Below are 27,885 nucleotides of genomic sequence, written 5' to 3'. Positions count from 1 at the left end.
ATGGAGGTCCTAGAGGTCAAATCATAAATTAATGAGGATAGCAATATGCTCATACTTTGTTAAGTTGGCAGTTACCATGTAATTGGGTTCCAAACTATAAGTAACATTGTAAGGTACTAAAGGTGTGGTTCTAATTCCCACTGATATATTTCTATATAATTGAAAGCAAAATAAGAAAAACTAGCGAAATGGTCTCACTTGGTTGTTTCCATATTGTGATCTAATTATTATATTTGTGGAAGCACCATTATAAGGAATAGTTTAAACTTAATATATTTTATTTCCGTGAACAGATGTTAAATATGGAAATAATATAACAAGTGCTGTAAGCTGGGTAGCATCAAATCTACTGACAGACTCCCTTTAAGTGAATATATTTAAAAAATGTAGCCTAAAACTTAAAGGACATCTATAATCAGAACTTTTTAACTTACTTTGTGGTTCAATTTACCAGGAGCCCTTTTCCTTGAATACTGGAGCAGCAAGACATCTAAAATATACTTTATAAAAAATATGCTAACGAGCCAAATGGCCCCGATGTCTAATAATGTATGTATGCCTCCACTCTCTAACTTTTAGCTTGATCTTTCCTGCTGATGTGGAGAGAGGCGGAGACATCATCGGTTGGTCCTGCGCACCGCTGATGTCACCAGCTGTGTGCGTTTCAGCAGGCAGGACCAGGGCATACATAAATGATTAGAGTCATTATTGGAGTCACCAAAGCGTCTCTTGCTCATTACCATATTTTTATAAAGTCTTTTTTTACATCTGCTGCTGTTCCAGGATTTAAGAAAAAAGGTTCCTGCAACTAGAAATTGGAACCACAAAGTAAGTTAGGGCAGTCTACCATCAGAAATTCTAAATACTTTGAAATGTCAACATTACCTTTCATGATTTGTTTAATAATTCTAATGTTTCATGTATCTCATGCCCTGGAGAGATTAATGCTTGTAAAACTTTTTTTTTAAAAATCCCTTAATTTTTCACAAACAGCAAAGTTTGTAATTTTATACCTTAGGATCCTAACCCAAGGTTCTTCAGTGATGAAGAACTGTAAGGAATGTGGATGGAAAAATATCTTTTTTTTTCTCCAGGATATTATTTTGATTGATGGTGAAAAGAAAATTGTGGAGTTTACAGCTAAAAAGAGTGGAAATCCTTTGCATTACACGTTCAAGAGTCGAGAACTTCATCCTCTTTTTGACCGTCAATGGCACAAGTTTGGAATCTCCATCCAGCACGATATTATTTCACTTTATGTAGATTGCAAGTTAATTGAAAGGAGACAGATATCTACGAAAGACCATATTGATTTTCAAGGAAGTTCCATTATTGCAGGTCGTGCATCTGATGACAGACCTGTTGACGTAAGTATTTTATTAACCAAAAATGGTTTTCACCAGAGCCTGCCGCAAAGCGAGTTGGACTTGCTGTAGCTTGGTGCCACCAGATTGCTCCACAGGCAAGACTTTGTCCACGGTGGTGGCCAAGGCAGGGTGCAGAATCGCGAGGCAGATATAGAGTTGTGGACAAGCAGAAGGTCAGGACAGGCAGCACAGGAGCAAATTCAGGAACGGAATTGAGATCCCAACGGGAAATCACAATAATTGCAGGGGACATGGGGCACAAGCTTTCTCTGAGGCCCAAGGCACGAAGGCATAATGGAAGAGGCTGGCTATTTATTAAATATCAGGTGGCCAGCACCAATTAACAGAGCCAGTATGCACATCTTCTAGGAAGTGGGGACACGCTCCCCAAGCTACAGGAGACGCCACTGTAGCACAGAGAGGTAAGTGAGACTGCAGCTTGCACGGAGGGACACATGGAGGCAGACGGGTGTGCCTGCGACCCGAGACATGGGTTTGCAGGGGCACCGTGACAATTTTGTCTTATAAAAGTTGTTTTGCAGACTAAAACCAACAATATTTCTGATTGAGGGTTTATTTTAATTTTACTGTACCTATGTTCATAGTTTTACTTCTATTAATGCATTTACCCTATCAGGTTAAATTTATTTTTATATAACAGCAATTGAGTGTTGTTTATATGCTATAATAAAGTACATATATCTCCACTGTAGCATTAGACATAATCATACACATACATCTTGGAAAGTAAGCAATGCAAATGTCATTTTATAAAGACTGAGATTAAAGCAACACACATATTGTATAGAGCCATATGATATATGTACACTACACCTCCTTAATGTGAAGAACTTCAAGTCACATACAGAATGCTTGACATTATGCTAAGGCATAAACTGTCTCTTACCCATTGATTATGACTGCAGTTCTTGAGTCAACATTCTAGGCATTGGATATTCATCTCCCACCTCACCTACTATTACTGTCACTGATAAAATATAAGCCAGCAACAATCTATCAGATGTATAAAGTGGACACACACATATTATTTGTTGCTTTCCTCACATTATTTATAGCACAGACATGAGCAATAATAGGCAACATGGCAATAAATTAGGAGATAAGCCCTTTCAGCTCTCTAAGTGAATGAATGTTTAGATATATGCTTTCCAATGTTTCAAAGGAACATTAAATTCCTGTTGACTGCAGAAGCTGTTTATCCTGTGTTTCAGGCTGATAGCTAGAAGTGCATTTATTAAAGTCTTAAAAAGGGTAAAATAATTACATTGGGTAAATAAAGCCTTCACATGGAATAAAACTACAATTAATATAAAGTTGCATCCCTCTGTATCTTTCCTATTCACATTAATATAGCTTACTGGCCACTTTGAGGGAAATCTATAAAGTCACTTACTCCAATGTTTGTGATATACGGTAAGTGTGCAAAACGTAAAATTTTTTACAAGTACCGTAGTTCAAAAGTTGAATGAGGTAAGGTGTAGTGTATGGTCTCAGAGGCTTTACCACAAATTCATTGGGGTTCTGTACAGTTTGAGTTAGAAATTGTGTAATAAGTGGTACACATGTGTAGTATTCATAAATAAAATTATATGGGTTAAAGAAAATCTACCATTAGAATCTGGTATTGTGAACCAAGAATACTCACATGCTTTTATGTGCCCCCTCAATCAGTATCTGCCCTTTTAGTTTCTTGTGTCCTCGTTGCCACAAAAAAGGCTTTTACATTATGGAAATCACTCTGAGGGGCCCTGGGGGTGTCACCAGAACCTTCTCCCTCCAGAATCCCCCTGGATACAATTTAACGCTTATCAGAACCCATCCATTTACAGGAAGGAAGGTTTTTCATAGGAGAGTTCTATGTTATTATTTAATTTGCATGGTTGTTACGCTTTAAATTTCTTGTTAAAAAAAACCCTGTTTGTGCCATATGTCCCTAGACTAACTACCACAAATTTCCAAGTTAAATCTCTCAGTGAGACAGAATTTACAAAAATTGATAGAGCAAATTTCAGTACTACTTTTGTTGTTGCACTTGCAGCAGTGTTTTTAAGTAGATTAGGAGACAACTGGTTTACAGATAATTGGAATTTTTAGAGAAAATATGGGCTGACATTCTAAAATTATTACCTTGAAAAGAGAAAGAAGTTACAAAAATTCAAAGTTTGTATAGTACAGTCAAATGAATTTTGTATATCTCCAGACACTAATAAATGGCAATTTGACAAATATCATAATTGTATTCATGAATTATAATAATGCACATTTTAAGAAGTTTAAAAGATCCATAGACTGTAATTTACATACACATTAAACCAGCCCGTATTATTTATGATGCCAAATACCATGCATTGTTTAAAAATACATATAAATGGAAAATTATAATAAGGTTAAGTATAGCTAAGAAAAACTTTGCTACAGTCCATGTAAACAGATGAGTTCTGATAATCCCAAAATTGTATGGTTATAGTTATATCCAAGCTGTAAACCACATTTTAAAGATTCTTTGAATATCCTCGTCTGCAATTAGATCTGCATTCCTCTTCATAGTTAGATGGATGTTTGATTTCCGTTTATTATTTTCTATCATAGATTGAACTTCAACGAATAACAATTTACTGCAGTCCAAAACAGGCGGCTCAAGAAAACTGCTGTGAGGTATCTGATGGAATGGTAAGATTACTTTCTGTAAATGTATGTTGTCATTTCAGTATAAACCGTATGTCATATTGTGTACCTGTACGTGATGCAATCTGTAGTAAAAGCATTGAGAACCAAGAATTTTCAGTAGAGGAAAACTTGAACTGTGTTTAAGATAAACAGCTCTATCTACCTGAAAATCAAGACATGGGATCCAGACATCTTTTATCAGTAAAGAAACTTGGAATTACATTTACATTTTTTTTAGGGTCACTATAAAAACAAAATGCACCTTTAAGACATTTCAGATTGTACTCACTAATCAGTCTACAAACTATTTAAATTTCTGTCATTTCTGTTGGCAACCAATTACATAAGCCACAAAATTAGAAAAGGATCTGTAGTGGTCATAGCAAATATATGTACAGAACACACTGTAGTACTCAATTGAATAAACATGAATACAAAAACAAATGTGCCCAGAAAAATGAATGTCAATGTTTACTTTATCATAAAGTAAAAATATAAATATATAAAAAACCTGTAGTAATTTTTTTTCCCTCCAAAACATCAATAAACATAAATAAAAACATATATTTAATGCTGCTGTTTGAAACGGACACAAATATGAGGAAAGGGCAGACATGGGAATTAAACACTTAAGCTAGACTTCCCAGCACCCCCTACCTACTTGCCTATCCTACAACCTAGACTGTAAGTGACAACTGGCTGACATTCCATTTTAGCTCCAAAGTGAAAACACAGAGACAAAATCAGGACAAACAAACACAATAGAATGATCATATAAATAGAGGTCAAAACCAAGTAGAAAATGCTAAATAGAATCAAGGGAAAAACAGATGATCAGAAGAATAGCAAGGGTCAGTTCAAATATACTGAAGTCCAGAAAATGATAGCGAGCTCCAACGAAAACATATAGCAGGCAGTGTGAAGTGGAAAGATAATCCTCTTAGTCCAAAGAGTGATTGGACTGGTCCAATAGGACCAGACTAGATGGGAAGGAATGGGAGCGGAGGAGAAATCTGTCCATCACAGCTAGCTTAAATGTTTGTTTTCCACCACATCCTTCTGTTTCCTTTTGAACTTGTTCAGGGCTGCAAATAAAACAGCTAGGAATAAAATATGGCAGTGTTCAGAATAGTGCAGGAAATAATGCAAACTGAGTACATATTCACAGTCAGCAGCGCATCTTCTGCCTTCCTTGCAGAGGATGGCTATCAAGCCCAAACATGCAAAATATTACAGTCTGAGGAGGCCTTTAGTCAATAGTGTTGTGGTAACATAGATACCTCTCCAAATCTACTGCTACTTGTAACAGGGACACTTACAAAGTATTAATGAGGAAATAGTTTGTTAAATATCAAAATACTTTGTTTCAAAAACTAATTTGCATTCATTTAGTGCACTGGTCACAATACAGGAGAAACACTGTACATTGTAGAGAAAGGTAAATTGTAATGTTAACATAATTGCATACACTGATGTTTTAAAAGAAATCCACCAACAGGATGAAAGATTGTAAACCAAGCACACTGACATGCTGGTTTGTGCCCCCTCTGGTAGGATTTGCTCTTCTTTGACTTTCTTCTGCCCTCTTTTTTTACAAGAAATGGCTATAAAAATTATTTAAATGAGGGGCGGGCTCTATTAACAGCTATGGAGCCCAATGCCCCTCAGGCTCATTTGCATTATTTTTAAAGCCTTTTGTTTTTTGTAAAAATGAGGTTATATAAAGCTAATATAAGAGTAGATCCTGCCAGAGGGGGCACTCACAGCATGTAGGTGTGCTTGGTTTACAATCCTTTATCCTGGTGGTAGATTTCTTTTGAAGTTATAAAATAAATCCAAAACATAATAATTATACTGTTAAACTTCTTGGTGAATTGTTATTATTTTGACAGTAAGATAAAAGGCCAAATATCCCTAGAGTGACTGTTGTCTGAGTATGATCATATCCATAACAGTAGAGTCCAGGTCAAAGGGGAATGGGGTAGGGCTCCCATATGATGACTACACAGATAGAGAAAGTCAGCATGAGACTTCTGATGACCTTGTTTTGATACGCTGACCCTCAGGACTGAAAAGCACTGTTACAGAGAATGGAGAGAAACTAGCTTGCTGTTATATATTTGCCATTTCTGAGAACTAAGATGATAAAAGTTAGATGTTCTTTCTTTGTCAAGAAATCATCTTCATGCATCATCTCTAATGCTGAAGGTAAAAGTTCACCCTGACTGTGACAGCTCATGTACATTGTAGTCTCGTGCCTACACTTCAGTTATATTTAGTTTACAATCTTTATTCCCCTGCATTTTGTAATTACTAATTTAAAAATAAACTTTTGCTATATATTTAATAAACTGAATGTTAGACATGTCAATACAGGCGGTCCCCTACTTAAGAACAACCAACTTACAGACGACCCCTAGTTACAAATGGACCTCTGGATGTTAGTAATTTACTGTACTTTAGCCCTAGGCTACAATAAACATCTAGAATAGTTATCTAAGGTGCCTGTAATGAAGCTTTATTGTTAATCCTGGTTCTGATGACAATCCAACATTTTTAAAATCCAATTGTCACATAGACCAAAAAATATTTGTCTGGGGTTACAATTATAAATTATACGGTTCCGACTTACATACAAATTCAACTTAAGAACAAACCTACAGAACCTTTTACGTAACCCAGGGACTGCCTGTATATCATACATAGATGTAACAAACTTTACCTGGACCATAACACTGTAGGAATGAATGAACATAAAAACAGTTTTCAAATGCCTTAAACTGCTGTATGTAAGCTAGTAAGGATATGTCTTATGATACACTTTCTTCCTATAGCATGCCCTAAAGAAGTTATGCAGGATATGCATTATCACAATTTGGCAAATGGCATGGGCATTTATTCACCATGGCATCTAAGGGATTTTAATGGCATGAGGTTCAAGTATTGGCAGTATAAAGCGATTATTACAGGATCCTCATGGCTTTACTCTGCAGCTCAGTGTCCAATCAATGATCCATAGCTCCGTCTGTAGCGTACACCTATTAGTCGAGAGGCATTGCCTAATACAGTGCATGTCATTCATCTCACTGACAATATACAAGTAGTGTAGTTTAATATACATGAAACCAAATAATGGCGAACATCATAATTAATACAATTAAATTGAATCAATAAAATGTATTAAGACACAAATCAAATAATTTATTTCATATCATATCATTACATAATTTACAAATGAAGTGTAGATGCTACTGTGGGTGTTCCATAGCCTCTGCAAGCTCCGGGGCTATGGCTATTAGATGCTACATTGTGCATTCACAATGTCTCCAGAAATAAAAGCCCGTGCATTCGCAGTAGCTCCTTCATGGTCGACTTTAGCGAACCTGCAGTGTGTCCTCTATGTCACCTTTGCTGATGGTTAGGGTCCATGGATGCACAGTAGTTCCCGCAACACCGGCTTCAGGGATGTCCCGAGCATTCAATAAAGATGGTGGTTAGGGACCTACTGCTTATGGCCTGTGCTACCAGCATAAAAGACATTGTGAGTGCTCAAGAGGGCATGTCTGTAGAGCTCTGGGGGGAGGGTAATAGGAATAGCCCCCAGAGCTCACAGACACTATAAGATACCCACAGTAGCCCCTGCACTCAATTTAAAATAAGGTGGAATAATATCATGTACCAAAAATTCTGAGAAATTTACTTTTTCACATGGCATTGAATTCCAATTGCACACATAAGTGGAAATTGCAACTGCTCTAAGTTTTTACAGATTTTAATTTCACTACATAGGATTGTAATCCTATGTAATCCATGGCAAAATATGTTAGTAATAAATATTTCTACATTTTGCATTGAATTTAGTTGCAGGCATATTTTATCATGGTTAGACACTGTAAGTAAGCATATGCATGGATTTCATTGCAAAATGCTACTTTTAGCATAACTTTAGATATTTTTTGCTAAATTTTAGTGTGATAACCAGAGAAACCTTCAATCTTCTCCTCCATCATCTGTTAGCAAGCTTCATTCTGTCCAAAACACAGATTCAGTGCCTGAAGAAAAATGTCACTGTTTTCCAAATAAGGTATGTGGATGTGATATATACATTTGAGAAAATGTATCTGTTGTAATACACATATATGCTATTTATAAGAAATAAATAGTTGTAATATTGGCAATTGAACTTGGATATTCAGTTTTGATCAAGACTTTGTTATGCTTTGTATTTAGGATTTGTGCCCATCCATAGACAGAAAAGATGTATATTCTAGGTCTATAATTTTAGCATTGGCTCTTTGAGCTGAATTTGCTGCCACATTAGCCCATGAGAGAACACAAGATGTCATGAGAACCATGGGCAGGATTTAATTGACTCAGCTCAGGGCAAATACAGGTTGGTCTCCACCAACTTTTCTGCTGAGGTAGATTTTTGACAAGTAGCTTTAGAATTGAAAAATACCACTCTGGAAAGAAAAAAGGGGAGCAACTGATATAGCGACATCATTCTGTTTGTTTAAAAAATGGGAATTACATATGACAGTCTGGTTAATATCATGGAGTTACATTTTTATCCTTTATCCTTTTCATGTCTGCCATGCAACTATATATATACGTCCTGATTCCACATACCTTGGCATCATGCAGGGGTACATATAAAATGGCTATATCTTCTGAATGATGGAACCTTGAAACACTGGTGTCATTTTAAAGAGGCACACATCCCCTTTAGTAATACATAAGGATTGTGTTTCTAGGCCACAGTACCAAAGATATATGATATACACTGTTAAAGTTAGTCAGGAGTGTGAATTTTAAATACAGCTCCAAATCCAGACTTTAACTTTGAATATCTCAGAGTCTGTGGCACAGTCCTTAAACAATATTTAAGGGGAAGGTTTCTTCTTAAATAGTACACCAGAACTGTGTTTCAAAAATTAAAGCTATTTAAAATGTTCCTTCCCTCCAGCCCGTCAGCAGCCTGTAACATGGAGAAGGAGAGAGCTGCAGGGTCACTTGCAGTTTGCAAAGTACATCTCACACCATACATATTACTAACATATTTTGTTAAAGGTTTTTTTCAATTTTACGGCTTAATAAATGTCTTTAATAAGAAACTTGACAAAAACATTTTCCACATTTTAGTCACTTGTCTATTAACAAAATACATATTAAAAAAATATTCTAACATATTAAATTGCACGTCATCAAAAAACGAAGTAAAATTCTTATGATATGCAAAGCTGTTTTATATATATCATCATTTAACCCCATAGCGCAATAAAACATACCCTTACGTCTTGCTGCGCATGGGAGAGTATGAAGAGGGCTCACGGGCTGAGCCCTCTTCATACTCACCGGACATGTGCTTCATAATGAAGTAAACGCCCGTCGCTAAGCTGCCGGCGGCATTAAAGAGCCGGCGGCGTGTGGGCGCCGCCATCTTGGCTCCGATTGTCACTCCCCGTTGTCATGACAGCCTCGGATCACACAAAGATCCGAGGCTCTCATGATCGAGGCTATCTATTACAATGTGCGATTTGTACATTGTAATAGATGGTATGCAAAATCCCCATATTCTGCCATACTGTAGTATGGCAGTGTATGGTAGAATCAATCAGACAACCTAGGGTTAAAGTACTGTAGGGAGTCTGAAAAATAGTAAAAAAAATTAATAAAAAAAAGTAAAAAAAAAAATTATATTAAAAAAACATAAAAATTCAAATCACCCCCCTTTCCCTAGAACTGATATAAATATAAATAAACAGTAAAAATCCTAAACACATTAAGTATCGACGCGTCCAAAAATGCCCGATCTATCAAAATATAATAACCGTTTTTCACTGCGTTTTACCCCGTAGCGGAAAATAGCGCCCGAAGTCGCAAATTGCATTTTTTTGCCATTTTGAAAAATAGAAAAAATTCAATAAAAAGTGATCAAAAGGTCGCACAATCCTAACAATAAAAGCATTGAAAACGTCATCAGAAGTCGCAAAAAATGACATCACCCACAGCTCTGTACACTAAAGTATGAAAAAGTTATTAGCGCAAGAACAGTGTAAAATTAAGATTTTTTTCTGTACAGAATGTTTTAATTTTTGTAAATGTATGAAAACATTATAAAACCTATACAAATTTGGTATGCCTGTGATCATATTGACCCAATGAATGAATTAGATCTGTCATTTTGGGCGCACAGTGAAAGCTGTAAAAACCAAGCCCACAAGAAATGGCGCAAATGTGTTTTTTCATCATTTTCGCTACATTTAGAATTTTTTTCCCGCTTTCCAGTACAAGGCATGGAATATTTAATACCGTCACTATGAAGTGCAATTTGTTACGCAGAAAATAAGACATCACACAGCTCTGTACATGGAAAAATAAAAAAGTTATAGATTTTTGAAGGTGGGGAGTGAAAAATAAAAACGCAAAAACGAAAGAGGGTCTGGTCCTTAAGGGGTTAAAGAGGAACATAACAGAACTGCAAAATATGACCTGGACATTTTAGTACCAGTGACCTTTGGTCTTTAAAGGTTTAAAGTGGCAAAGTGTATAGCTGATAGGATAGTATATCAAGAAGTTAGCATTACCTTATTGACCTTTCACATGTGAAGCAACATAAAGTATGATGACCTGTACATTGAACCTGGAAATGTCGATGTCTAAATTAGAAGTAGAAAGAAGAGGTAAATGAATTTGCTACATCAACAGTTTCAAAATCTGTTGAATTTCAGTGATATCAACAAAATTGTAGACTGTGGAAAGGAGTTTTTGAATAAGTATAATACAAGTCTTATTCACACATCAGTGTTTTGATTAGTAGTTTCCATCAGTGATTATGTACCAAAAGCCAAAATGGTTCAAAAATACAGAATAGGTGAAGTATACGTTAATGAAGTCATTGTTGATGAACTTCTATGAGAAGTAAAAGGGTAATACAGAGCAATTTAAAGCCAATCATTTTAGAATGACATTGATAATTCAAAAGTGAAATATTTCATTTAACACTTTACAATCTCCAATGGGCTGGACATTCAGGTGAATGCAAACCAAGATCAGACTGTGCAATGCTTTCCACATTTGTTCATTTGTTCAATTCAAACCAGTGTTGAAAACTGAAAGTGCTGCAGCAACGATATTCCCTTGATCAGTGGAGTGATAGCCTTCCCCCCGAGGTGAGCGGTTACTTTATTAGAGGCCCTTTGATTCTGAATTAGCAGGATTAAAGCAGATGCAGTGTCAATGGAACCTGCTGACAAATATTATTCGTCCAAAACTGTGTTGTAGAAAAATGTGCATCATATAAGTTCAGATTATAACATGGAATTGTAGCAATTTTGTAAGTAAAAGGTGGCCTAAGTTCCTCCAGAATGATGCCAGAGACTACTAAAATCACACACAGACAGACAAGTTGATATTTCTAATAGTTTCCTTTGATCTTTCCTGGTAAGCTGACATACAGTATGAGAGCTTTGACTTTTTATAGAGAAGTCATTTAGTCATTAGATCAACAGAAACAGGCAGGCTGCCATGTCCACTTACTTGCATATTTTATTTGTAAACAGGTTACTTAAAGGACCCTGTCATCAAAAAATGGCCTAAAAAAACACTACCTGTATATTGTCAAGCAGCTAAATAGCTTATAGATTGAGTTTCTTTCATGACCCAGTGTGATTGCATCATCTAGAAAATCAACTTTGAAGTGAGATGTAAATTGGTTGTGTAAAGTCAGGGAGGCGGAGACTTTAACACTGAAGTCAAACTTCTATGCCTCTAAACACGTCTTCCCATGTGCTTTGACATTATACGCTGGGGTCAATGATGTCCCTGGATGCAGTACCATCAATTACAGTGAAGGGGGCATTCTACGGCAGGGAAAACTGGACTTCAGTGTTAAACTCTCCACCTCGTTGACTTCATAAAACCAATTTACATCTCGAGGTTGAGTTTTTAGATGATGCCACCACACCAAATAATGAAGAAACTTGATATAGAAAATGTTCAGCTACTTGACAGCAGGCTGGTAGTGGTAATGTATTATAGAATGTTCATCATATGAGCTCAGGTTATAATTTTTTGTATTGGCCATTAAGTACAGTATACCTTTGGCAGATAAGAAATAATGGAGGGCAGTGGTTCCAGTCTCCATACTTTTCTTTGTATAATATATTAAACCATGAATATGTCTTATAGAAATGAACACGGATGAACAGCATTTGCTATAGTTATGTTTTATAGATGATACTTCAGTAGCAAAATATTTCTATCACAGTCCCTAGCATGTTTAGGAGAATGCATACTGTACATTAAAGTTCTGCTTATGTCATTCAACTAAAAAAACATTTTTTTTATATTAGGGAGAAGCAGGTTTACCAGGAATCACAGGTTTGCCTGGACTAAAGGGTGACCAAGGTATTCAGGTAAGCTCTGAAGTGACATCTATTAACTTTATTCTGTAGATGGTAACATATACAGTGGGTGCTTATGGACCCACATATGCTATGATGTAGAACTGCATTTCTCAACACTATCTTCTGAATGGTGACTTTTTATCACAAAATATCACTATGTCAATTCACTGTCAAATAACATATACTTTGTAGAAATAACTATTCTAAATAGCTATATAAAAAGTTAAGACATCTGCTGCTGTTTTCCAAGATGGCCGCCCCATTCAAAAACTACATTTCCCATAATCCTCTTCTTCTGCCTAGCTGTAAGCAGAGAAAGGGGAGAGTGCTATTAAGCATGCCTCAGCTTGGACACAGTGCACCCATTCTGTGATCATTCTCAGAGGAGTGAGTGACCGTGCATCCCTATGAGAAGAGGGGCATGCATGTGCAACAGCAGACTGTGAAAAGCATACAGGTCGTTACCCAGATGATCAATTTGTAAACTAAGCAAGGCAGGGGGTATAAATTTATCTAGAACTTTTAATAACATTTGATTAGAAAAGTGTATTATTTGAGGAGATAATGTTGATGAAGTACAATGTTTATGACTGGACAACCTATTTAGGTGTCTAATTGCCCTTGTCAGCAGACCTCAGTTTATCCATACTCTTCCTTTGTGTGGGTGATCAAACAACATTAGTTGAAGATTGATTTGGAAAATGGTGCCAGTGATGGTGTAAAACAGATACAGTACAAATCCCATATAAAGTTTTGGTGATATTGTATCTCCTTTTGCCTCTTTATTTACACCTTATTTACACCATTTTTGATATGTCATTATGTGAACAGCTTAACTTCTAACTACAGTCATGTATGTTGTTTCACAATGTCTTCTTAGCAGATGTTGTACAGCCTTTTTGGTGGTTTAGCAACAATATGAAAACAGAACATAGTTCAATAATAAATTAGAAACAGTTATGAAAAGGTTATGTATTATTCTTGTTACACATAAATGTTAGGCAAGTGACTAATGACTTCAACTTTTGGAAACAATCTATTTTAAACATTTGCAGCATTTCTGAAAGGTTTTATCCAATATATAAAACTGAGTGTATGTGTGTTTGTGGGTATGTATGCTGTGGCAGTTGGAAGCTGAGCCATGATTGGTTGCTGCTCTGTCACAGGTCATTAATATAAGCTCTGAACTTTGACAGGTTACTATAGGCAATGAATATAATGCAGCTTAGGCTGTGTTCACACACTGCGTTTTTTCACAGCTGAGAAGAGATTTGCCTAATTACATTGTTGTCAACATTGCATTTAGTAAATGCAAGTCTTAACGCGACGCTAACACATATTGGGGCAGATTTATCAAGTGTCTGAAAGTCAAAATATTTCTAGTTGCCCATGGCAACCAATCACAGCTCAGCTTTCATTTTACCAGAGCTCATTAATATTTTAAAGGGGAGCTGTGAAATTTGCCATGGGCAACTGGAAATATTCTGACTTTCAGACACTTGATAAATCTGCCCCACTATATGTATATTATACACTCACCGGCCACTTTATTAGGTACACCATGCTAGTAACGGTTTGGACCCCCTTTTGCCTTCAGAACTGCCTCAATTCTTCGTGGCATAGATTCAACAAGGTGCTGGAAGCATTTCTCAGAGCTTTTGGTCCATATTGACATGATGGCATCACACAGTTGCCGCAGATTTCGGCTGCACATCCATGATGCGAATCTCCCGTTCCACCACATGCTCTATTGGATTGAGATCTGGTGACCGTGGAGGCTATTTGAGTACAGTGAACTCATTGTCATGTTCAAGAAACCAGTCTGAGATGATTCCATCTTTATGACATGGCGCATTATCCTGCTGAAAGTATCCATCAGATGTTGGGTACATTGTGGTCATAAAGTGATGGACATGGTCAGGCACAATACTCAGGTAGGCTGTGGCATTGCAACGATGCTCAATTGGTACCAAGGGGCCCAAAGAGTGCCAAGAAAATATTCCCCACGCCATGACACCACCACCACCAGCCTGAACCGTTGATAGAAGGCAGGATGGATCCATGCTTTCATGTTGTTGACGCCAAATTCTGACCCTACCATCCGAATGTCGCAGCAGAAATCGAAACTCATCAGACCAGGCAACGTTTTTCCAATCTTCTACTGTTCAATTTTGATGAGCTTGTGCAAATTGTAGCCTCAGTTTCCTGTTCTTAGCTGAAAGGAGTGGCACCCGGTGTGGTCTTCTGCTGCTGTAGCCCATCTGCCTCAAATTTCGACGTACTGTGCCTTCAGAGATGCTCTTCTGCCTACCTTGGTTGTAACGGGTGGCGATTTGAGTCACTGTTGCCTTTCTATCAGCTCAAACCAGTCTGCCCATTCTCCTCTGACCTCTGGCATCAACAAGGCATTTCCGCCCACAGAACTGCCGCTCACTGGATGTTTTTTCTTTTTCGGACCATTCTCTGTAAACCCTAGAGATGGTTGTGCGTGAAAATCCCAGTAGATCAGCAGTTTCTGAAATACTCAGACCAGCCCTTCTGGCACCAACAACCATGCCACATTCAAAGGCACTCAAATGACCTTTCTTCCCCATACTGATGCTCGGTTTGAACTGCAGGAGATTGCCTTGACCATGTCTACATGCCTAAATGCACTGAGTTGCCGCCAGGTGATTGGCTGATTAGAAATTAAGTGTTAACGAGCAGTTGGACAGGTGTACCTAATAAAGTGGCCGGTGAGTGTATGTATATATATATATATATATGATACCAAAATGTTAACATATGTGTTAATATTACGTTAATGCAATGTTGACACCAATGAGATTAGAGCCATTCTCTGTTGTGGCAATAAGCAACCAATCAGAGCTCAGCTTCTATTTTGCCACAGGTCATTAATATGAGCTCTGATCTGTGATTGGTTACTATAGGCAATGCCTTTAATACAGGTCAGGCGTAAGGTAAGATGCAAACTAATATGTGAGGTAATTTTATAAACCTCTATTTATCTATGGATAGACATACGTGCTAGCCTCAGTTCACATGACTCACAGTTAAAACACAGGGAATCCCAAGACAAAACGATTGAGGCAGCACATCCATGTAAAAAAAAGGTGTCTATTCACCCAAGGTGCAGGTGTGATGTTTCAGCCCCTCAATGGAGCTATTTTCAAGCATTTTCAAACATGCTCTATCTTTTCCCTGGGATGGGGCCGTGCACTGCTTTTTCCTATGGAAGGAGGAGGGGTCACTTCCTCCTCCTCTCCAGCACACGGCTGTATGCCCGCACAGCGTGTGAATGAAGCCATACAGATAGATAGAAAAACATATAGATAGATAGATAGATAGATAGATAGATAGATAGATAGACAAACATACAGATTGACAGACATACAGATAAATAGACAAACACACAGATAGACAAACATACAGATAGACAGACATATGTATTTTTTTATAGCAGAAAACAGTTATGTAATATCCCGGGCAATGCCAGGTGCTACAGCTAGTATATAATGTATATTACATTTCTTAAAAAAGATTTCTTAAGATTTCAATAAAATAATCCTTTTGGTTGTTATATATTGAGACGGTTCAGAAATGTGACACTTTTTTGATACTCAAGGGACTTTACATTGTTACAATTCTGGCTATATCCCCCACTTACTGTTTCTGTATAGCATGTGCAATTCAACATGACCTCTGAGTTCTCTATTACTAAATAGCATCTAGGGAATGACTGTCATCCTACTTACTGTTATAAAGTCACTCCACTCATGCTAAGCTTTGCTGACTGTCTTTTACTACTCTTAACATACTAAGTGAGTGAGTTAATTTAGTACCGTGTCAGCTGACAGTCATTTACCAAATGGAAACCTGTCAAAGGGTGATGGCTTTGATAAAAGATCAAGCGGATGTTTTAAATATTTAACAAATACACTTATGTGTTGGTTGGTAGTGGGCATGATATACTGTACAATCACACTTTGTTTCCCCTGGTGTTAGGATTGGGAAACACAGAAGACAGGGGATAGTGTGCCCTGAGCTTGCCCCAACCTCTGTCCCTTCCTATAGCCCCCCCACGCTAAACCGTGGGGCAACTACTTGAAGACTCGAGATACACTGTATAAGTGTGGGAAGGGAAAACACAAACAGACTGACAAACATAAAGCACAAAAGAATGGTAAACTAGCCGGAGTCACAACGAGAGGGTACGTCAAGAGCAAAAGCAAGAGGGCACAACAATACTGATACAGAGCAAGTCAAACCTAATGCAGAGAGCGAGCGATGAAGGGATTTCAAACACTGGCACAGGTGACTAGTGAAGCTGCAATTTATGCAGCCAGAACCCCACCTCCAGAACCTGATAGGAGCTGGACAACTTCTGGGAATTAACCCCTCATGGTGCAGAATAACCAGGCACCATGCAGAGGTACCACATGTCCCAGCAGCTCCGATCAAAACTCCTAGACAGCGCAAGATCTTAGCAGCCGCTGCCCGGGACGAGAGGTGGAGTTTGCATGGATACGCGCCGGGGGTCAGAGAACGCTGCTAGCACTACCAGAAGAACTAGAAGTCCCAGCATTCTCCCTAGCGAACCTGACACCTGGTTGCTAGGTTTACAGTGAATTTCCATTGTGTGGCAGAATGTTCTAGAGTGTGTTCACATATTATATAATTTATATTAACCCCTTAAGGACAAGGCATAAAATGCCCATAAGGACACAGCACTTTTTTTCATCAATGGTTTACTGACAGTTTGCATATTAGGCCCAGTCTTGTACTGGGCCTGATATACCACCATAAATGGCAGATATGAAGACCTTCATTTTGCTTCCAGCTGATATGGTAAGCCCTTGGAACCCCACGATTGCGTTGCAGCGGGCCAGGGGGTGGCAGAGGGACCATGTTACTTGCTTCATCGTATGGGGTTATGGGGTTAAACTGTATGTAACGGCCAGTCTCTTGCTGTGGAGCATGCTGGCACAAGGGCAGTGCCAGAGTGGTCAACAGGATGAAATAATTCATCCTAATGCAGGAAATATCCACTAATTAGAACAACTATCTTGTCCTGCATCCCAGAGGGGTTGAAGAACAAAAAGTCAATAAATTCATAGAAATAAACAAACCAATCATTTCAGGTCAAACTTAATCACTTCAGAAGGGAGGAGCGATCAAACCCAGTACAAATTTAAAATGAAGACACTGCCCATTGGGGCCTTTCAGGTCTTTGATTTTTTAATATAATATCTTTAAACAATACCACCAATAATGGCAGCAGCTAGTTATTATTTAAATAATTGTTTATGGTAAATTTATAATACATTTATAGTTAATCAGGACAGATATCAAATTAACCATGAATAACAGCAACTATTTTAGGGAAGTTATCACCCTCTTGAATGTATTACAAACCATAAGACTATACTGCAGTTATAAATTTAGATTGTCAGATGGAAAAGTAAGTAACACATGCCTTGGGGTTTTGCTTGTACATGCGATAGACAGGCTATGGTTTCATTCTGCAGTGAGATTAAATTTATCTATGAGCCAACCCAAATTGTTGCTCCTCCAGAAATAGTATGGCACAGGAAATTAAGGATTATGCCGTTAGACAACATGACAAAGTGAATTTTACACTTGTTTCCCTCTGTCATTTTACCGCTGGCTCTTTTTCATTAATGATTTTCTAACTCCAGTTTGGATTTTAGTACATGTAAAATATTTAAAGACATCATTACTATATGGGGAATTTAGAAATGGTCGGTGCATGATTTTAGAATATAGCCATTAAATCTGTAAAATACAACAGAATATTAAATGCATATGATAATAAATAAAAATGCTTCTTTCATGCTCTAAATGGGATATGTTGTTTTCTACATGTGTGGAGATTATTTGGATGCTACTCACAATAGATGATGCAGACAGAAAGTGCAGCTGTATATTAAGGTATTACTTCTTCCTTTATTGTATTTTGCAGGGCGAGAAGGGAAGCAAAGGTGAAAATGGTACTCCTGGAGAAATTGGAGAAAAGGTATCCATTAAAATGCTTTTATCTGATCTTCTTTAATCAAATATTTATATGGTGTTTCTTTTCTTGATCTTTTAAAGCAAATATTTATGAAACACAAACTGCTCTAGTTTGTCTTTTATAATGTAGCACTGGTACAGGTTTCCTGTTCCCATCTTCAAACATTTGGCATGTCACATAAAAGCCTGACAGTAGTACATTTTATTTAACAGTAATACAGTATGTTTCAGAACTTGTGGTTGTACACATGTACATGTATTATTGTTTAGCCTCTCATTTAATTCTTTGTGTAACAAAAATCTGCCCTAATTTGCACCAAAAAAAAATCTAAAATGCTAAACCCTACATTTATCATGCTAAACTTTCAAGAAAGAGGTGGGGCTTCATTAAAAGTCAGCCAACAAGTAGAAGATGAAATATTAGACTAGACCATCCCCTATTTAGCAAGATTTGCCATAGTTAAGAGTTAACGTATCACCAGAAAATGAACAATTGTATGTTATTTATCATTGGTTTTGCTGGGCACTTTTGGCATAAAATGTCTCCAAAAAGATGAATTTAGGTTTTGTGTGACTTTCACTTCTCACTTCACTGTACTGACGTAACCATAGCACAAATGCCTGTGCAACACCGGGCAAAGCCAGATTTATAACTTGCAATTTTTTTAAAAAGTCACTTAGTCACTCCAATCTCCTGCTGGGACATTTGGAAACTTTTTTTAAAAATATTTGAAAAAAAATTCCCAAACAGCGAGTAGAGCATAAAACCATTTATCAAAGGGTTAAAGCCACTTTAATGAATCAGACAGACAGCGGAGCTCCAATGAGATATCATTAGAGTTGGCCTAATGATAAATAATTATTAACTATTTTCCAGGAATCATGTAGTTATGTCAGTAGTATATTTCCTGAGCCACTGTGGTACTCAAGTGGATCTATAGCTGGGTTGAGCCATGGCTGGGTTGACAAAAAGTTTCAGATTTGGCACATATTGGCAGGTGCGACAGTTTTGATACATTATAATGACAGAAAACTGATGTAACTGCAATGATACAACCTTCTCCACCAATACAACAATGGGGCTCATTTACTAAGGGTCCGAACGCCGCACTTACGTCGAGTTTCCCAAATATTTCCTTTTTGCGCCGAATTGCTCCGGGATAGGAGCGATCGAATTGTGGCGATCGGATTGTGGCGCATCAGCGCTAGCTTTGACGCGACAGAAATGGGGGGCGTGGCCGTCGGAAAACCTGACGGATTCAGAAAAACCGCTGAACTTTTTTTTTTTTTTTAAATGTGTCGCAAAAATAGCACACACATACACCGGAACGAAGGAGGTGAATTCCAGCGGACTTCAGCGCCGCAGCGACACCTAGTGGACATCGGGCTTATGACCTTAGTGAATCCCAGCAGAACCCGAATCAGCATTGGAGAACGCGACGCTGGATCGCGAATGTACCAGGTAAGTAAATCTGCCCCAATGTATCATACAGCCAGCTTTTCATTTATATTAGCTCTATGTTATACTGCATTGTAGCCCTACAGATGCTGTACAGATGTTGATATAAACAGAGGTTTCTTGGAATTGACAATTATCACTTATCCACACTATAGGTGGTAAATGTCTGATCCCTGGGGACCTTCAGGGGTATGGAACCCTATGTTCTTTGTTACTTGCTGACAAATTTTGCAGTAATCCACTGCATTCATCAGTTTTACAGACTTTAAATGGCCATAAGCATATTCAACTCAGGTTTTATTTAACCCTTTAATGTTTTTTGCTGGAATGTTACTACGCAGTGACGTTATGTGTGTAGGGCATTATGCAGTAGAAAACTGCTGCTAACAACAGCATTCACAGAGAGTGTTAATCACGTAGATGCCGCACTTAAATCATGGTAAAGCAGGCAAGGCTCTAATAGATGTCATAGAAGTATTTATATACAGATACTGTATATTGCCAATATACTGCAATACAGTACTTTGCATCAACGTCTGCAAAAAGTTATTGCCATCAGAATATGGTGATACAGAAATTATTTTATTAGATATTAGAACAGAACAAAAACTATATAAATTTGGTACGTAGGTGATCTGACTGACCCACAAAATAAAAGGATGTTTCATTTGGACCCCACAATGAAAGTTGGAAATCAATGCCTGTACAAAACTTGGTACAACGGCATTATTTTGTCAGTAGTAGCATATTTGGAATTTTCCAGATTCCCGGTAAAGATAGAATATGGGCTTCAGTGTTTATGGGTTGAACTCCTTCTCAGGGCTCATCCACATGTTGTATTTTCTCACTAATGCCATACTGAAGCATTCTTTTCAATGTGTTTTTTCACCGTTTCAATGTCATCAGTAAAAAAAACCCTTCTTAAAAATGTTTTCGAGGGACGACTGAAAAGTGGAAAAAAATATGAAATGTAAAAAATAATCGTTCAGTAAGTCTTCAGTGAAAAATCCCTGTGGAAAAAAATGGATGCTTGAATGAGCAAAATGATATGGAGGAATTGGTTACTAGCTACCTTCATGATAGGTGGGGCTTCTAAAGTTAAGACATATATCACCTGCAGGACATATTCACCTGAGGATAGGGGATTCCTTTTTGAAAACTCATTTAAGTTACTCTTGAAAACAATTTGTGTATACTTTATGTTTTGTTTCGTTTCTGTACATTTTTTCCAGCTTTAGTTAAAATTTGTTTCTTGTTAAGTTGATGTGCCTAAAACCTTTCATCATTTTACAAAAAAAAAATATTTAAACTTTGAGAAGGAAGACCCCTGGGGTATATCTGGATTTAATTGAAAAATGTATTGAAGCCTTTTTTTTCTCTGTACCTTGTGTTTTCAATCTGTGTACTTCCATTGTTAGGATTTTGGCTCAGACATGTCTTCTAACACCACCAAGGCATGGCAATGATTGTTGATGTAGCCTACATCCTTGCTGACAATGTAGCTCAGGAGATGTATTTATGGGGAAGCCCTGGCTTTCATCAAGCCAGCAAATTGTGTGAAGTTGTTCCAATGGGCATATAAACACTTGGCGTGTATTATTTAAGGATGGAATTATTTTTTACATAACACTATGCAGCACCACGATAATACTTAATCATGAGTCCTCGGTGTATTTACCTAGGGATTAGCTTACTGGAAAATATCAAAGGATTTCAAGAGTTCATTGCCTCCTCTTAAAATTCATGACATTGAAAATACTCATAAACTGAAAATGGTATAAATGAAGCAATCTACACTTTTAGCTACTGCATGAGTGTTTGTTTAGAGTATTTTGTAAACATATGCATTACGAACACAAGAATGTCTGATCATTTTGTCCCTATTTAAAACCTTGCTTAAAAAGTGAATATTTTTTGTTTAAGCATAACCTCTGTTGCCACCTTAAAAGAAAAGAATTTGGTGGGAAATAGCTTTTAGAACGGCATTGAATATTGTTTCCAACAAAGTATCTTTATTCACAGCTGTGTGATGTCTCGGTAAACTAAGGGATTACATTGGAAATCCTTAGGCATCTTACTAACTGTTTGGGGCTTTATAGCTCTGCTTCCCGATAGCTAGTTGGGAAAAACTGCTTGAGGTAAATGGACTGCACTGAATATTGCCACACGTTCATATTGTTCCCTGGAAAGTTAACAAGTTACGATTATACAATTATATCCAAATTAAATGAATTTTCTCTTCTCACATGTGTAATTAGTGCAATGAATAGATATTAAAGCTACATTCATTTGTAGAGCAGCTAGATTGGGTTTACAATGAAGTCATTCAATAAATAACTGCAGAAACAACCTGTTTGACCCAATGGATTGGTAGAGAATTATTCTTTTTGGACATTTATGACTTTGATAAAGAAGAATTTATGATACCTTTTGACTTGCATCTATTATGTCATTTTACAGAATATTTTTCTGTTCAAAAATGTTATAATAGTGTATGAAAGCAATATGATATTTTAAGACCATGGAAACTTGGACATGGAAAATTATTTTCACTGATTATTAAAAAAGATTTTACAAATATTGATCCAGTCAGTTATGTGTCCTATATACTGTAGTAGCATCCTGTTCCTAGTTTCAGACATTTCCCATGTTGGAATTATTTTCTAGTAAGATATGGTAGATTGTTAGGTCAGTGTTTCCTGATAGTGAAAGAGCCCTCAATCTAATCTCCCCACTGGGTGAGTAGGGACTGCAGTCGCAACAATATAGCAGCATAGTAAAAATTCAGATATGTAAGGGATAGTCAGAAAGCAGATGTTAGGTAACTAAAGTCCATATCAGGGAGTATGTAATCAAATAACTGGCAATTCACACCAATCTCAATGAGACTAATGACTTACTTAGCTATAGAAATAGTGAACAACCCATACAGGTATGCCCCCACACAAATCTTAATATCATGTCTAGAGATGAATTACCATCACATAGCATAACGTAGTGTTCACAGTACCTAATTTTAATATAGTGCCCATTAAAGTGTATTTTGCAGTCCACATAAATATACCATTCATTGATCCCTACGAAGCACTTCTTTCTGCTTTTACTTGTTGCCATGAAAATAGCGTTTCAGCAGAACTAATGTATTTATAATATAACTGTGTGTTTGGTAACATCATTTTCTCTCATAAAATAATAAAAAGTAGATGGTAAAACCGAGTAAAAGTAAAATTGTAATCTTTCTGGTGAGTTAACCAATGTTTATGAACTAAGCAATTACATTTTGAAGAATAAATGATATCTGATTATATCTGAATAATCATATTCTGCACATTTTTTTCATGAAACCATAAAAAATTAGAATCTATGAACACTTATCCTGTTTAAATGGGTTGCTTATCTCTAAAACAATAGCAGAATTTTGGTTGTATTATTGGATGAGTTTTTATCTCTTGTCATCTTGTGATTCAGATAATTCCAGTGGGAAGAAATATATCACTCATTGGACCAATACTGGGCCTATTCATCTTTCACTGCTCCTTGAAATTTCCTGTTCCAATAGTAAAACCTTATTTGGATATTTTGTATATTTTCTGTTAGTCATTTACCTGCTTTGCCAGTTGGTATTAAGCCATTTAGCAAAAAACAAATAAAGGAGAGCATAATTCAATAAAAAATACTCAAGGTAAAAATGTTCTGTTTGTCGGTGTTGTATAATTGAAATCCTCTTAAAAAGAAGAGCTTTCATTTACTCCTCAGAATTAAACAATTTTGTTTGAGTAAATTTCAAATACAACTTGCCCTACTTACTTGTCTCAGGAAATCAGTAATTTACCTTTAACTTTTAAATCGCCTTCACTATTCTCGATCTGAAAGCCTCTAAATGAATATACATAGTGTAAAAAGTTTGATGTATATAATAGAAATATGTGGCATTGCTAGGGTTTAGTCATCAATGTAAATGTACCAACATATAATAAATGTATACTTTGTTCTACGGTTATGGGTTTGTTTATAACATCAGTAAACCAAGAAATGCTCAAGACAAGTAATTTGTGAATTCATGGAACAAAAGTCTTTGAAGTTTGCCCACATTTTTCCAAGCTGGGTTTAAACATTTCCTTATGTGTCTGTTAACCATACCAACAAAACATACATACAGCCTTTTGTTAAGTAGAACAATTTCTGGAGGGTTTGCACTAAATCTTAAGGTTGTAGAAGAGTTTTTAAATATTTGGATTTAGATATTAATATATTACATTTATTTAAAACAGTTGTGTTTTATTGTTTGTTCTGATAACCGAACCTTGAATTATGGCGTTGCAGATGTAGTATTCTGTATCATAAGCATGCCATATGAGAAAATCTTGAACTTAATAAGTTAAGGCTCTTAAGGTCATGTTAACCAGTCATGGATATACATATATATATATATATATACACTCACCGGCCACTTTATTAGGTACACCTGTCCAACTGCTCGTTAACACTTAATTTCTAATCAGCCAATCACATGGCGGCAACTCAGTGCATTTAGGCATGTAGACATGGTCAAGACAATCTCCTGCAGTTCAAACCGAGCATCAGTATGGGGAAGAAAGGTGATTTGAGTGCCTTTGAACGTGGCATGGTTGTTGGTGCTAGAAGGGCTGGTCTGAGTATTTCAGAAACTGCTGATCTACTGGGATTTTAATGCACAACCATCTCTAGGGTTTACAGAAAATGGTCCGAAAAAGAAAAAACAGAGGTCAGAGGAGAATGGGCAGACTGGTTCGAGCTGATAGAAAGGCAACAGTGACTCAAATCGCCACCCGTTACAACCAAGGTAGGCAGAAGAGCATCTCTGAACGCACAGTACATCGAACTTTGAGGCAGATGGTCTACAGCAGCAGAAGACCACACCGGGTGCCACTCCTTTCAGCTAAGAACAGGAAACTTAGGCTACAATTTGCACAAGCTCATCGAAATTGGACAGTAGAAGATTGGAAAAACGTTGCCTGGTCTGATGAGTCTCGATTTCTGCTGCGACGTTCGGATGGTAGGGTCAGAATTTGGCGTCAACAACATGAAAGCATGGATCCATCCTGCCTTGTATGACCACAATGTACCCAACATCTGATGGCTACTTTCAGCAGGATAATGCGCCATGTCATAAAGCTGGAATCATCTCAGACTGGTTTCTTGAACATGACAATGAGTACTCATATGGCCTCCACAGTCACCAGATCTCAATCCAATAGAGCATCTTTGGGATGTGGTGGAACGGGAGATTCGCATCATGGATGTGCAGCCGACAAATCTGCGGCAACTGTGTGATGCCATCATGTCAATATGGACCAAAATCTCTGAGGAATGCTTCCAGAACCTTGTTGAATCTATGCCATGAAGAATTGAGGCAAAAGGTGTCCAACCCGTTACTAGCATGGTGTACCTAATAAAGTGGCCGGTGAGTGTATATATATTTTGGAACAATATATAGATTTAACTCATTACAACAGGCATACAGGTGGCCCCCTTGTAACATACAAGATAGATCGGTCAGTTTGTTTTTACCGTATATACTCGTGTACAAGTCGAGTTTTTCAGCACAAAAAATGTGCTGAAAAATGTCTCCTCGGCTTATACATGAGTCTATGCAGAGTAAAAAATACTTAAAAAATAATAAACTTATATACTCACCTTCCGGTGGCCCCAATGTGCAGCGCTGCTCCCCCAATGACTGCGCGGCTCCTCTTCTTGGTTCCGCGCCCGTCTTCTTTCTTCTGCTGGGCGCCGCCATGTTTTTCCCCCGGGAAGGAAGAAGACGGGCGCGGAAGCAAGAAGAGGAGCCGCGCGGAAATTGGGGGAGCAGCGCTGCACATCGGGGCCACCGGAGGGTGAGTATATAAGTTTATTTTTCTAATGATGGGCAGGCTGCATACTACTGGGGGCAGGCTGTATACTTCTGGGGGCAGGCTCTATACTTCTGTGGGCAAGCTGTATACTACTGGGGGCAAGCTGTATACTACTGGGGGCAAGCTGTATACTACTGGGGGCAAGCTGTATACTACTGGGGGCAAGCTGTATGCTACTGGGGGAAGGCTGTATACTACTGAGGGAAGGCTGTATACTACTGGGGGCAGGTTGGGCTGGCTGTATACTACTGGGGGCAAGCTGGGCTGGCTGTATACTACTGGGGGCAAGTTCAGCAGGCTGTATACAGGGGGAAAGCTGTATACTACTGGGGGCAAGCTGTATACTACTGGGGGCAGGCTGGGGTGGCTGTATACTACTGGGGGCAAGCTGTATACTACTGGGGGCAAGCTGTATACTACTGGGGGCAAGCTGTATGCTACTGGGAGCAGGCTGTATACTACTGGCGGCAGGCTGTATACTACTGGGGGCAGGTTGGGCTGGCTGTATACTACTGGGGGCAAGCTGGGCAAGCTGTATACTACTGGGGGCAAGCTGTATACTACTGGGGGCAAATTGGGCAGACTGTATACTACAGGGGGCAGGCTGTATACTACAGGGGGCTGGCTATATACTGGGGGGGTCTGTGACAATGCATTTCCCTCCCTCGGCTTATACTCCAGTCAATATGTTTTTCCAGTTTTTGATGGTAAAATTAGGGGTCTCGGCTTATACTCGGGTCTGCTTATACTCGAGTATATACGGTAAGTTGAATTTGTATGTAAGTCGATACTGTATATTTTATAATTGTAGTTCCAAACAAAAAATTTTTTGACAATATGACAATTGGATTTTCAAAATTTTTGCTGAAATGGGACCAAAGACACCTTACAGCTGATCATTGAAGTCTGGGACTAAAGTGAAGCATCCATAGAGCTTCACCAGAATAATTGCTATTGTTTGTGTAAGGAAAAGTTCTACAATTTTTAAATATATTTTCTGTATCAATTCCTTTCTATATCTCTGCTTGCTGTCCTGCTATATAAAGCTTCTATGTTTACTTCCAGTGGGTAGAAATCTGTCCATGGTCATGATGTGATGAACATGCAAGTGCACGAGCCATTATTATTACACAGCTCTGATTAATCTCTGTGATAATTACAACACATGACCATGGAGAGATTTTTATCTGGTGGAAGTAAAACTAGAAGCTTTCTATAGAAGGGCAGAAAGCAGAGATCTAGGAAACTGTGAGGAATTGATGCAGAAAGTATATTTGTATAACTTTTCCTTACCCAAATATACATATCAAATATTTGCCGAAAGAGGAAAACCCCTTTAAGCACCTAATGAATACTTGTTTTGCAGATAACACTCAATCTCACTGTACATTAGCGGCCGTTAGTGTCAAGCACGGATGGGGCAATCTCCAAATGCAGTGAACACATTGGAGCACTAGATAATGTTATGCCAAGTTTATCTCTGTCTGGATGATAATTGTGGCTTAGTAGTACTTTGTACCTTCTGTCAATTTTTCTCAGGCTTCTCAATAGGATTGAGGTGGGATTATGCATATACACAATAGACAACCTGAATAAGTGGAGCTGCAGGGAAAGTCCATTGAAAGAGAGAGTGAAAGATTTTGCTTCTGATTGAAAAAAATGGCTCCAAAGTTTACTCCCTGCAAACAGTTCCGTTTAGACAGGACTAGACAATACTTTAAAGGACTAAATATTCTCTGATTGTAGGGTATGTTTTGTGTGTTATACAGAACCTTAGAAAGAGCATTTTCTGTGTAATGTTGTTTTTTACTTGTCTTCTGTGTGTTCATTTGTTGAGCTGCCACTTTCTATAATGCTTAATGTAACATTTGAAATAAAGAAATATACTAACTGCAGATTACAGTGTCATTTGTCATCTGCAGACGAATAATGCTTTGCATCTGTGTGGCTAAAAATACTCATGTATTATCAATGCTAGTCACAAAATATTCATCACCCTTGTGCTCACCACTACTTGATATAATGCGAGGAGAATTTGC

General features: G+C 37.7%; 1 protein-coding gene and 1 long non-coding RNA gene across 5 annotated transcripts in view; one reads left to right on the top strand and one right to left on the bottom strand.

The window, feature by feature from the left end:
• COL19A1 (collagen type XIX alpha 1 chain) overlaps positions 1–27,885 on the top strand; it is a 553,058-nt gene that overhangs the window by 116,745 nt on the left and 408,428 nt on the right. For 3 of the 4 annotated variants that reach the window (XM_072142183.1, XM_072142182.1, XM_072142186.1), the window contains exons 6-10: positions 1,095–1,367; positions 3,978–4,058; positions 8,026–8,139; positions 12,410–12,472; positions 18,447–18,500. In XM_072142183.1, coding sequence (XP_071998284.1) covers positions 1,095–1,367; positions 3,978–4,058; positions 8,026–8,139; positions 12,410–12,472; positions 18,447–18,500 — 585 coding nt within the window. The remainder of the gene's footprint in view (positions 1–1,094; positions 1,368–3,977; positions 4,059–8,025; positions 8,140–12,409; positions 12,473–18,446; positions 18,501–27,885) is intronic. The other variant, XM_072142184.1, reaches the window with a different exon arrangement.
• LOC140121952 (uncharacterized) overlaps positions 18,405–27,885 on the bottom strand; it is a 29,318-nt gene continuing 19,837 nt past the window's right edge. Inside the window, exon 3 of the long non-coding RNA XR_011854227.1 lies at positions 18,405–18,480. This is a non-coding gene — a long non-coding RNA (uncharacterized lncRNA). The remainder of the gene's footprint in view (positions 18,481–27,885) is intronic.

The sequence above is a fragment of the Engystomops pustulosus genome, chromosome 3 (assembly GCF_040894005.1).
Source record: "Engystomops pustulosus chromosome 3, aEngPut4.maternal, whole genome shotgun sequence".
Lineage (NCBI taxonomy): Eukaryota > Metazoa > Chordata > Amphibia > Anura > Leptodactylidae > Engystomops > Engystomops pustulosus.
Note: the sequence above shows the minus strand (reverse complement) of the source record. Positions and strands in the feature narration are given on the sequence as shown.